Source organism: Salvelinus namaycush, chromosome 14 (assembly GCF_016432855.1).
Source record: "Salvelinus namaycush isolate Seneca chromosome 14, SaNama_1.0, whole genome shotgun sequence".
Classification (NCBI taxonomy): Eukaryota; Metazoa; Chordata; class Actinopteri; order Salmoniformes; family Salmonidae; genus Salvelinus; species Salvelinus namaycush.
The window spans coordinates 4360595-4372919 of NC_052320.1; the positions used below are offsets into that span (position 1 = coordinate 4360595).

Consider the following 12325-nt stretch of genomic DNA (forward strand, 5'->3'; position numbering starts at 1 on the left):
TATTTAACCTGGAAGGGCTCATTGACATTTGAAATGGCTTTTTCAAGAGCGTCCTGGCCAAGATAGACAGCACCAAGTCAATTCAGCATTTCAGTTCAGTCATATACAGCAGAGTAATTCATTAACATTACCATTCAGATTTAGCCTTCCAAAACTGTCTAGGGTCATTCAGGTTATCAGTGGTAACAGACATAAAATGTTCAGCCTTGGACTTCCTGAGAAGAAAAGAACACTTGTTTTGTAACGGCCTAAAAATAAGCCAATCAGCATCAGAACATGATTTCCTTGCTTCAGTCCAGGCTAGATTACGGTCGTGAATAATACTAGACAGCTCAGAAGAAAACCATGGATTATCCCTCCCTTTAACTCTGAACCTGTGGAATGGGGCATGTCTGTTTACTATTTGGAGAAAACCATGGGTTATCCCTCCCTTTAACTCTGAACCTGTGGAATGGGGCATGTCTGTTTACTATTTGGAAAAGGACATCAAGAATAAACTCAATCTTCAATAAATATTTTTTAATTATCAAGAAAGCCTGCTTATTAAAACTCTTCAAATTTCTCTTACGAATAAAACGTGGGTTTGTCTTTGGAACCTTAGTATTTCTAACAGCAACAACAGCACAATGGTCACTTAAATCATTACAAAAAACACCAACCGCAGAATATTTATGTGGAACATTTGTCAATATCAAATCAATCAGGGTAGATTTCTCTGGGCATTTGAGATTTTGGGGCGAGTGGATGCGTTAAATCAACTGGATAAGATTCATAGAATTATAAAACACTTTAAAATCATCAGACACCGGCTTTAACCAACACCAGTTGAGATGTTGACCAATCAAGATAATTTCACTGTAAAGAAGTTTAGACAAAAGGTTCATCAGAGAAGAACATCACCGAGAGCAGAGGTGGGGATCTATAACAGCCAATCACAGATACAGAGAGCAGAGGGGGGTCTATAACAGCCAATCACAGATACAGAGAGCAGAGGGGGGTCTATAACAGCCAATCACAGATACAGAGAGCAGAGGGGGGATCTATAACAGCCAATCACAGATACAGAGAGCAGAGGGGGGATCTATAACAGCCAATCACAGATACAGAGAGCAGAGGTGGGGATCTATAACAGCCAATCACAGTTATAGAGAGCAGAGGGGGGATCTATAACAGCCAATCACAGATACAGAGAGCAGAGGTGGGGATCTATAACAGCCAATCACAGTTATAGAGAGACCCTTTGAAACCTCAAGATTCAAAGCAAGAAATTCCAACTGTTTACAAATAGTTTCAGACTTTGCCACACTGACAAGGAATTTAGTCTTTACAAATATAGCCACACCCCCCCCACCTTAACTCGATCAGTGTGATAAACATTGTATCCATTTATACAAATATCCTTATCAGGAACACACTTGCTGAGCCAGGTTTCAGAAAACACAACTACATCGGCATCTATTGATGTAGCTCAAATCCTAACTCCATTTTTAGACAACAGGCTGCGTACATTTAAAATGAAAAATACCAAAACAAGATCTAGATTTAAAATCAGAGGGGGTTTGGAGACATATCAGGGCCAGGTTCCACATTACCTGATATCAACAATAGAAGAATAACTAGGCACCTCTGTTTAATAACCCTGCAAGGCTTCTCTTTAAGAGACCTACTGCAAGTATATTCTACAAGTGGGTTTCCAGACAATACAACAAAAAAAAAACAGTAATTTGCAGTCACTTTGGATAATGGTGTTTTCCAGCTAATTGCACATTCGCGCTTATAGCCTACTGCAGTGTGCACAAGGCTGCGCTTATAATGTGAAGAAATAGCTTAATAGTTTATCAACATTTTAAGCTAAACGTTCTCGATGTGTTGCGTCAGCCACATTACGTAAAAAGTTTGATGCTAGTAATTTGGGATCTCTCTCATCCCACAACTGTCCCAGACTATGTTTGGAATATGTATTTCTCACACAGAATAGGTCAACCTTTGTACTATGGCGGATAGTATATTGACATCGGCTAGTGCTTTTGCTATTCGTTTGGCCTACTCATCTTGTTGGCTGATGAAAAGTAAAAAATGTGGACAGTTGTCCCAATATGCACTTTGGAATTGGATAAGGACACGTGCAGTTGCGTCTCCGTTGTGTCGGTCTTTATTGTAGGCTGTGTGACAGACCCGATCACGTGATGGAGCGCCCCGCACTCGGGGAGAAGAGCACAACGGCCACTGGCCGCAAAATACATGTTTGTTTTTTTTAGGGTGCATTATGGGGATGCCGCCGTGAAATTCTAGGCATTATAAAGTGCTTGTCAAATTGTGAATGAGAGACTGATGAAGTGTGTACAGCCTGCGCAAAAAAAACAAAGTAGACCTCATGCCTTACAAGCTACTTTTTTCAAATCATCATTAGAGTCGCATCATGCAGCCTTACAATGTATTAAACATCAACACATATAGCCCAACGTCTGTAGAACAACTAAAGTTACATTAACAACTCTACATTAAGCATATAGGAGGACCTGTTTCTTTGCTAACCGCTCAACACAGGATAGCATGTACATACTCCCTCAAATCATTTGGAGAAAATATCCTTTATTTTCTATTCGGCTTTGTTCAATTGTATTCTTCATAATATAAAATAATCCCATGTAATTATCAGTAAATCTTGTCTGCTAAATGAACTAGTGTAGCCTACAGCCAACATGGTATAGCCAGATCAGGACCTAACATAAGGGCAACTCAGAGGATGCTATTCTGTTCTTCTGAAATTACACTACATTTTCTTCATATCATGTTTCTTTAGACCAGTCTAAAATAATGAATGGATTTATTGTAAAGGTGTAGGCTATATTACATGGATTTATTAGACATTAAAAAATGTAGATGTTCCAAAGGTCTGCATCAGTGTATGTGTGGAAGCCAGGAGATGCTAAATGTGTTTGTTAATTAACGGTCAATTAACGGTGAGACCGACAGTTATTTGCTTGACAATCACCGGCTAATTTCCTGACCTCCACAGCCCTACCCACAACCTTGGCTTTGCTAGCGCCACACTCTTAACAACGGAGGTGGCAGCTAGCCTAACGGTTAGAGCGACGGGCTACTAACCAAAAGGTAGCTGGTTTTAAAATCCCCGAGTCGACAAGGTGAACAAATCTGTGGATGTGCCCTTCAGCAAGGCACTTAACCCTAATTGCTCCTGTAAGTCGCTCTAGATAACCGCGTCTGCAAAAATTACTACAACATAATGTAATGCGTCACACAAGACCATTTAAATTGGGGTTGATGCCAGGCTTGGGTAAGAGTTAGCATTACAAACCAACACAGCTCCACACTAGAGTGTTGAAATAGAGGGGTTTAAAAACAAGCAGCATTTCACTGGTTTGATCCCCAGGTTCAGGTCGCAGGCTGGACAAGCCAAACAGCTCTGGTCCAAAGTAGTCCATTTGGGACTAAGCCATAGTCTCTGGACAGATTGGCCAACAGGAGATTAGGTTCTCTATTTCTACTTGGTCACATGACAGGCCTGACCGCCCGCTGACTCCTGGCCTAACCGCCCGCTGACTCCTGGCCTAACCGCCCGCTGACTCCTGGCCTAACCGCCCGCTGACTCCTGGCCTGACCGCCCGCTGACTCCTGGCCTGACCGCCCGCTGACTCCTGGCCTGACCGCCCGCTGACTCCTGGCCTGACCGCCCGCTGACTCCTGGCCTGACCGCCCGCTGACTCCTGGCCTGACCGCCCGCTGACTCCTGGCCTGACCGCCCGCTGACTCCTGGCCTGACCGCCCGCTGACTCCTGGCCTGACCGCCCGCTGACTCCTGGCCTGACCAACCGAACCGCAGTAAAGAGGGTTCTCTTCACCACACAGACGAGAACATTATGAAAATCACATAATGAAAGTGTTTTCTCTCAATGCAACATCAGGAATGCCTGAGAGCGTCTCCTTCCGTTCATTATTTCTTCAAGCGGAACACTATGAGAGGCACACATCAGTCTGATCACGACTGCAGGATCCCAGAGTCACGATGAAAGGCAGAGATAGTCAGATTTTTATTTTATTTAAACTAGGCAAATCAGTTAAGAACAAATTCTTATTTACAATGACGGCCTACACCGGCCAAACCCGGACGACGCTGTGGGCCAATTGTGCGCCGCCCTATGTGACTCCCAATCACGGCCGGTTGTGATACAGCCTGGATTCGAACCAGGGTGTCATCTCTAGCACTGAGATGCAGTGCCTTAGACCGCTGCGCCACTGGGGAGACTGATTACGCCTGGCTGAGTCTTTGAACTTTGAGCATTCTGACATTGACATGTTTACCTCGTGTCCTCCGTAGAAGGCAGTATATTTACTAGGTGTGTATGTATTTGCCCAGGTGCGACAGTCACCTCGTGTCCTCCGTAGAAGACAGTATATTTACTAGGTGTGTATGTATTTGCCCAGGTGTGACAGTCACCTCGTGTCCTCCGTAGAAGACAGTATATTTACTAGGTGTGTATGTATTTGCCCAGGTGTGACAGTCACCTCGTGTCCTCCGTAGAAGACAGTATATTTACTAGGTGTGTATGTATTTGCCCAGGTGTGACAGTCACCTCGTGTCCTCCGTAGAAGGCAGTATATTTACTAGGTGTGTATGTATTTGCCCAGGTGCGACAGTCACCTCGTGTCCTCCGTAGAAGACAGTATATTTACTAGGTGTGTATGTATTTGCCCAGGTGTGACAGTCACCTCGTGTCCTCCGTAGTAGACAGTATATTTACTAGGTGTGTATGTATTTACCCAGGTGCGACAGTCACCTCGTGTCCTCCGTAGAAGGCAGTATATTTACTAGGTGTGTATGTATTTGCCCAGGTGTGACAGTCACCTCGTGTCCTCCGTAGAAGGCAGTATATTTACTAGGTGTGTATGTATTTGCCCAGGTGCGACAGTCACCTCGTGTCCTCCGTAGAAGGCAGTATATTTACTAGGTGTGTATGTATTTGCCCAGGTGCGACAGTCACCTCGTGTCCTCCGTAGAAGGCAGTATATTTACTAGGTGTGTATGTATTTGCCCAGGTGCGACAGTCACCTCGTGTCCTCCGTAGAAGGCAGTATATTTACTAGGTGTGTATGTATTTGCCCAGGTGTGACAGTCACCTCGTGTCCTCCGTAGTAGACAGTATATTTACTAGGTGTGTATGTATTTGCCCAGGTGCGACAGTCACCTCGTGTCCTCCGTAGAAGGCAGTATATTTACTAGGTGTGTATGTATTTGCCCAGGTGTGACAGTCACCTCGTGTCCTCCGTAGAAGACAGTATATTTACTAGGTGTGTATGTATTTGCCCAGGTGCGACAGTCACCTCGTGTCCTCCGTAGAAGACAGTATATTTACTAGGTGTGTATGTATTTGCCCAGGTGTGACAGTTACCTTGTGTCCTCCGTAGAAGGCGATCTCCTCAGAGTTGGCGATGATGCGTGAGTGCATGTACCTCAACTCTCCTTTCCTCCGGGCTTCTTCCACCACTAGCTTACCAAACCGCGGCGAGAACATCCTCAGAACCTTAGTGATTAAAGATATTTGAAAACACACTTTTCAAAAACCGAACCAAAGTGCTCCAAACAAACAAAGTAATAATAAGGTGGGCGAAAAAATACACTACTTACTATCTGTGGAATCTGTTTTTTTTGTCAAAACAAATGCTGAAAAATCCCAATAAACCAAATATAAAAAAAGGTATTAAAGACTAAATAAAGCACCTTGGCGGTGATTCCCACGACAACGCCGGCGATGATGGAGGGCCAGGTCGTGTTGGCTCCTTTAGACTCCGCGGTCCTGAGGAGGGTATAACAGGTCACCACCACGTCCAGACATGGCTTGGTCAGGTTGGAGTACAGGTGGGCCACAGAGCCAGCAAACATCACCATGTCTTCTGTCAGAGACTGGAGGAGAAGAATATGACATTGTTCATTATAATCGCAGAGAACAGAACAATTTTGTATTTTTGTTTATAACTCAACCCCTTGAGACAGACAGAGGGACGGACAGAGACACGGGCCAGCTTCAGCCATAAGCTGTCGCTTAGGGCACCAGGCCGCTAGGAACTCAGGTCAGGGTGTCAACTTACTGTTGAGAGTTAGAATACAAAACGTGTAAGCTCCCCCAAAAAATTCAAAGTTTTCTCCAGTTCTACCCATTTTGCCATGGAGGTCGAGATTTTTCAGTTAAAAGCTAATTTCCTACAATTCTACACATTTTGCCATGTTAATGATATCAATGAGTGACACACAAAATAAAAACATTAAAAAAGGGGTTTCCGTTAGGAACTCAGTCGGGGTCTTAACTGTTGAGCGTTAGAATTGTAGAATACACAAGGTACAAGCTTTAAATTTGGTTGTACGTCAGCAGTTTCTCTTGCCATGTCAGTCACTAGCTAGCTTTCCATCCAATTAGCTTGCCATGTCAGTCACTAGCTAGGTTTCCATCCAATTAGCTTGCCATGTCAGTCACTAGCTAGCTTTCCATCCAATTAGCTTGCCATGTCAGTCACTAGCTAGGTTTCCATCCAATTAGCTTGCCATGTCAGTCACTAGCTAGGTTTCCATCCAATTAGCTTGCCATGTCAGTCACTAGCTAGCTTTCCATCCAATTAGCTTGCCATGTCAGTCACTAGCTAGCTTTCCATCCAATTAGCTTGCCATGTCAGTCACTAGCTAGGTTTCCATCCAATTAGCTTGCCATGTCAGTCACTAGCTAGGTTTCCATCCAATTAGCTTGCCATGTCAGTCACTAGCTAGCTTTCCATGTCAGTCACTAGCTAGGTTTCCATCCAATTAGCTTGCCATGTCAGTCACTAGCTAGGTTTCCATCCAATTAGCTTGCCATGTCAGTCACTAGCTAGCTTTCCATGTCAGTCACTAGCTAGGTTTCCATCCAATTAGCTTGCCATGTCAGTCACTAGCTAGCTTTCCATGTCAGTCACTAGCTAGGTTTCCATCCAATTAGCTTGCCATGTCAGTCACTAGCTAGGTTTCTATCCAATTAGCTTTCTATCAGTCACTAGCTAGGTTTCCATCCAATTAGCTTGCCATGTCAGTCACTAGCTAGCTTGCCATGTCAGTCACTAGCTAGCTTTCCATCCAATTAGCTTGCCATGTCAGTCACTAGCTAGGTTTCCATCCAATTAGCTTGCCATGTCAGTCACTAGCTAGCTTTCTATCCAATTGGCAACAGATTTGAATGTGAATATTTTTCCCACAAAAAATGTTGCCATCAAATTGACTTGTTGCAGATAAAAGGCTGTGCGTGATGACATAGTGCACATAAAAATACCGTGATGACATAGTGCACATAAAAATACCGTGATGACATAGTGCACATAAAAATACCGTGATGACATAGTGCACATAAAAATACCGTGATGACATAGTGCACATAAAAATACCGTGATGACATAGTGCACATAAAAATACCGTGATGACATAGTGCACATAAAAATACCGTGATGACATAGTGCACATAAAAATACCGTGATGACATAGTGCACATAAAAATACCGTGATGACATAGTGCACATAAAAATACCGTGATGACATAGTGCACATAAAAATACCGTGATGACATAGTGCACATAAAAATACCGTGATGACGTAGTGCACATAAAAATACCGTGATGACATAGTGCACATAAAAATACCGTGATGACGTAGTGCACATAAAAATGCCTTTTGCGGTTAAATTCCCGAATAGAAAATATAACATAGGCCTCCCGACTGGTGCAGCGGCCCAAGGCTCGGTCTAAGGCGGCCCAAGGCTCGGTCTAAGGCGGCCCAAGGCTCGGTCTAAGGCGGCCCAAGGCTCGGTCTAAGGCGGCCCAAGGCTCGGTCCCAGGGGCCTAAGGCTCTGTCCCAGCGGTCTAAGGCTCGGTCTCAGTGGTCTAAGACACTGCATCGCAGTGCTAGCTGTGCCACTAGAGGTCCTGGTTAGAATCCAGGCTCTGTCGCAGCCGGCCGCAACCGGGAGACCCACGGGGCAGCGTACAATTGGCCCAGCGTCATCTGGGTTAGGGGAGGGTTTGGCCGGCAGGGATGTTCTTGTCAAGGGTGAGCTAAATCAAGGGTGAGCTAATTAGGCCAGTTAGCTAGCTAAATCAAGGGTGAGCTAATTAGGCCAGTTACCTTGCTAAATCAAGGGTGAGGGGGTGTGAGAAACATCTGCAGGAGCTCAGCCATCCATTTTGACGCTGTGAATTTCTTTTTACAACATGACGTCAATCACAACACAATCAGAACAATGGGAAACTATTTCACACTGGGAAGATGTTTTTACATGACACAGGGAACGTGCCCTGACCTCCAGGGGGACGCCATTGATTTAGTTAGCCAGATATCATTCTTAACAAGGTATTAGTCATGGCAAAATTGCAGGAAATTTGCTTGAAAACTCCAATAAAAATCTGCCCTATAGCAAAATAAGTAGGGCCCCCAAAAAGGCTAGAGCCACCCATCCCATCCCCACATACACACACACCTGGTCTGGGTTGGCGAGGCGTCCGTCCATGTTGCTGACGCGGTAGTATGTTTGGTCACTGAAGTAGAGCTTATAGGCGTGGGTTACCAAGCGCGTGCGGAAGGCCAGTGCCAGCTGTCCTTCTAGGTAACGGATAGCGCTGTTCACAAAGGTGGCCGGGACGGCAATCAGCAGCCATTTTGTCAACTCCCACACAAACGCCTGGGGGTCCTTCTTCACAATGGTCTTCACTGTCGGGAGGATAGAAATGTATTAGTCCACCAATCTACAAAGATGGACATTCTACTTTTGCTCTGCTCCCAACAGCCTCAAGACAACACAGTCACAAGGGGTTAAGTGCCTTGCTCAAGAGCACAACAGCAGGAGCATGGTACCTTGAATCTGAAAGCAGCCACCTGCCAGTTGCCAGTTGATCTACCCAGACTGGTGATTCGAACCAGCAACATTCAATGTCTGTCCTACCTACCTATCATGCCATCCAGGCTGGCCACGTAGATGGAGAGGAAGGTTCTGGAGATGAGAGCCAGGGAGTGGAACCCCAGCAGACCCAACTCCTTACATAACAGCTGGGGGAACAGGATACGAAGCAGGTGACTTAGCCTCTTCAGAAACTCCCGGTTCACAGCCGGCGAGTTACTGCTTTTCTTCTTTCCTTGTTTCTCTGACCCCTCCAGTAACACCCCGTTAGAGCTCAGGGGGACTGGCAGCGGTGTACCCCCAACTTTCTTCCTGAGTTTAGCCCATAAGTAGGGGTAGAGTTTCTTGATTCCATAGGCAGCGACGAGAAGGATAACGGCTTTCCTGGCATGGGAGGTTTTCTTAAGCTGTTCGGGAAGCTTTTCATACATTACCAACATTTTGATAGCTGGTTAGTTAGCGGTTTTAGTGCCGAATGCAAATGCAGAATGAAGCCAAATACAGCTGAGCTCTCCCAACTGAAACACCTGTTAACGTTAGTCCCACGATGACCTCTCTTCTACATAGATAGCAACTTTTTATAACTTAAAAGTGCTTATTGCTGCTTATTCAATGATAGTTAGCTATTTTACATTAACGTTGCAAGCATAACAAAAATTCAATAAACTATAACATTCACTTAGCCAGCTAAAGCAACTATGAACCAACCTCTTTCAAGCAAAACAGAAATGCCGATAGACAATCCATTGCATACGCAGTGCTACTGTTCGCTAACCTTAGCTAGCTAGGTTACTTCGGCTAACAACCAGGAAGCTAGAAAGCTGTGATTGAGATGAACCCACTCGCTACTACATAGCGGTGACGTTGACATCTAGTTATATATTCATACGAGAGGTATCTACAGACGAACTACATAGCGGTGACGTTGACATCTAGCTATATATTCATACGAGAGGTATCTACAGACGAACAACACTCACTGAAACGAGTGAGAAAAAAATAACACTAAGCTACTTAACTAGCATGCCAACTTTAGCTGAAACTTTGGTCTGCCCCAACTTCCATATCACTGGCTGGATAACGTTAGCCATCCAGTAGTAGCTAGCTAGGAAGGTGACCTCCGGGGAAAAACAAACCCCTGACTTCGACAGTCAAAATGCTCTAGTAACGTTTGACAATGTCTTGCATCAGATGCAAAAGTCTTATTCAACATGGACTCCTCTTCTTCTATGATATAATGCATTGATTGGCACCGCTTATTTATAACTCAGTGATTGGCACAGATCTTCTTCTTCTTCGGTGGGGTTTTAGGGCAGACTACAACCTGAAAAGGAGTATTGCCGCCCACTACTGGATACAGGAAAACAAAAAGGGCAGAATCCAAAATTGAAAAAGGGAAAAACATCACTTTTAACTTCCTCAAACGTCTGAAAAACATAAAACAAAAATCAGTCAGTCATTCAAATTCCCTCAGAGCACTGCACAGATCTGTGGACCTGAGAGGATGGAACTGCTCCAGCCAGTAATCCGTGCAGCAACAGATCATCTATTATATTGGCCAGATACTCTAGTGGCCGCTCTAACAATGACCATGTTTACATGCGCACAGTATTCCCGGATAGTAGCTCATATCCGTTCACATGTACTTTTGATATCCTGCTCATGAGTATCCCTGTATCAATGAATAAACTAAGCTAAGGCAGGATTCTTTTCAGCCACCGCCATCCACACAAAGAGTACCAACAAAAACAAAACCAGGACCAAGCCAACAGCTGATTCAGAACCCACAAATCAGACGCTCCTTTAGACCTGGATCCGGTGGCATTTCACAAAGACTGGAGAACAGCCAGCAACACTCACCCTCCACCACTTGTCTCCCAGGAACTGCATGCAGATACACTGAGCCGTGTCCAAGCCATACAGAGTAAAAGAGGCCCCACACCGAGTTTGGAGCATCTCCGGTCACCCTCTTCAATTCTCCCTAAAATCTCCTTCCCATGCTACCAGATCCCTCCTCAGCGCAGCTCAACCAGACCCGGCCAGCCTCAGCGCAGGTCAACCAGACCCGGCCAGCCTCAGCGCAGCTCAACCAGACCCGGCCAGCCTCAGCGCAGCTCAACCAGACCCGGCCAGCCTCAGCGTAACTCAACCAGACCCGGCCAGCCTCAGAGCGGCTCAACCAGACCCAGCCCTCCTCAGAGTTTTCATATACCTGAACTGTACCTTTATTTGCCAAGGTAGAGTACATGATCAGTGAATACATTAAATGTACAGGCTACAATGTGGGGATCTCATGCATGGTAATAACTACATGTATATACGACTTGCATCCTTGGCATAAAGTTATATTATAATCTACTCAATCGATAGGCTTCATTAATGTCGTTCGGACTGTTTTGAAGTTGATAAAACTAGCTGAGGTTCATAGCTAGGTTCTGAACTAATATGTATACCAAACGTTTGGGTCCATACACAGATCGGCTAGATAACTAGCTATACATCCATAGGCATACAGGTATTTTTATCCTCCACTGCACAATAAGCAAGAACATAGCTAGCTAGCTACGTTATTTCAATTATCTGCATTGCATGGCAAATATCAGCAAGGCAAGCTTACAAAATTGTACATTCAATTTGCAGTAAATGCTTTAGCTAGCTAGATTCTTTACATCCACTGTTTCACAAGACGACAGCCTGGTTTGCTGGTTGTTTCAGGAGTCCCTAAAACATTAAACAGAATTACAATTTCATACTCATGTCACAACACCCATAAAGCTAGCCAGCAAATGTTAGCTAGTCAGCTAGCTTGCTAAATCGCGATTTTTGTCAATTAGCTTTATGATTTAAAAAAAAAAGCATAATCGTTTGTCTCTACATTAACTAAAATATTCCTCTCAACTGTACATTTTTTGCATGATTTATTATGACATTATAATTACTTACATTTGCTTCCATCTTAGTATTTTTGTCAGCCATCTTTGCTTGAAGAAAGTCTCCAGCATTGGGTCGCATAGCGTCAAATTCGTCATGGAAACCACTCGATATGATTGGTCATCGCCCGCCGCTGGTGATTTGCATAAAGTTGAGAAAAGTGTATTTTTCACTGCCTCCCACGCCACCTTCACACCGCCCAAAGGTCCCCCGCCCTCTCCGCTTCTCACCGCTTTCCTTCCATTGAAATTAATGGGAAGCAGTGTTTAACCGCGCGGCAACCTGTGCTAGTGTATCATGAGGGTAAATGTCTATGTAATGTATCATTTTAGGCCTAACCATATATGTATCTATGTAATGTATCATTGTAGGCCTAACCATATATGTATCTATGTTAACAATAATAATAATAATAGGGACCACAATGGGAAATAAGTATCTGACTTTAAACGTACTGTGTTATGACG

The 12325-nt window shown here is 44.4% G+C and overlaps 1 protein-coding gene across 1 annotated transcript in view; it reads right to left on the reverse strand.

Moving 5' to 3' along the window:
* abcd1 (ATP-binding cassette, sub-family D (ALD), member 1) overlaps positions 1–10347 on the reverse strand; it is a 60959-nt gene extending 50612 nt beyond the window's left edge. Inside the window, exons 1-4 of the mRNA XM_039007818.1 lie at positions 8977–10347; positions 8511–8740; positions 5741–5923; positions 5412–5543 (exon numbers count right to left, since the gene is read on the reverse strand). Coding sequence (XP_038863746.1) covers positions 5412–5543; positions 5741–5923; positions 8511–8740; positions 8977–9367 — 936 coding nt within the window. The 5' untranslated portion in view covers positions 9368–10347. The remainder of the gene's footprint in view (positions 1–5411; positions 5544–5740; positions 5924–8510; positions 8741–8976) is intronic.
* Between the last annotated feature and the right edge of the window lie 1978 nt (positions 10348–12325).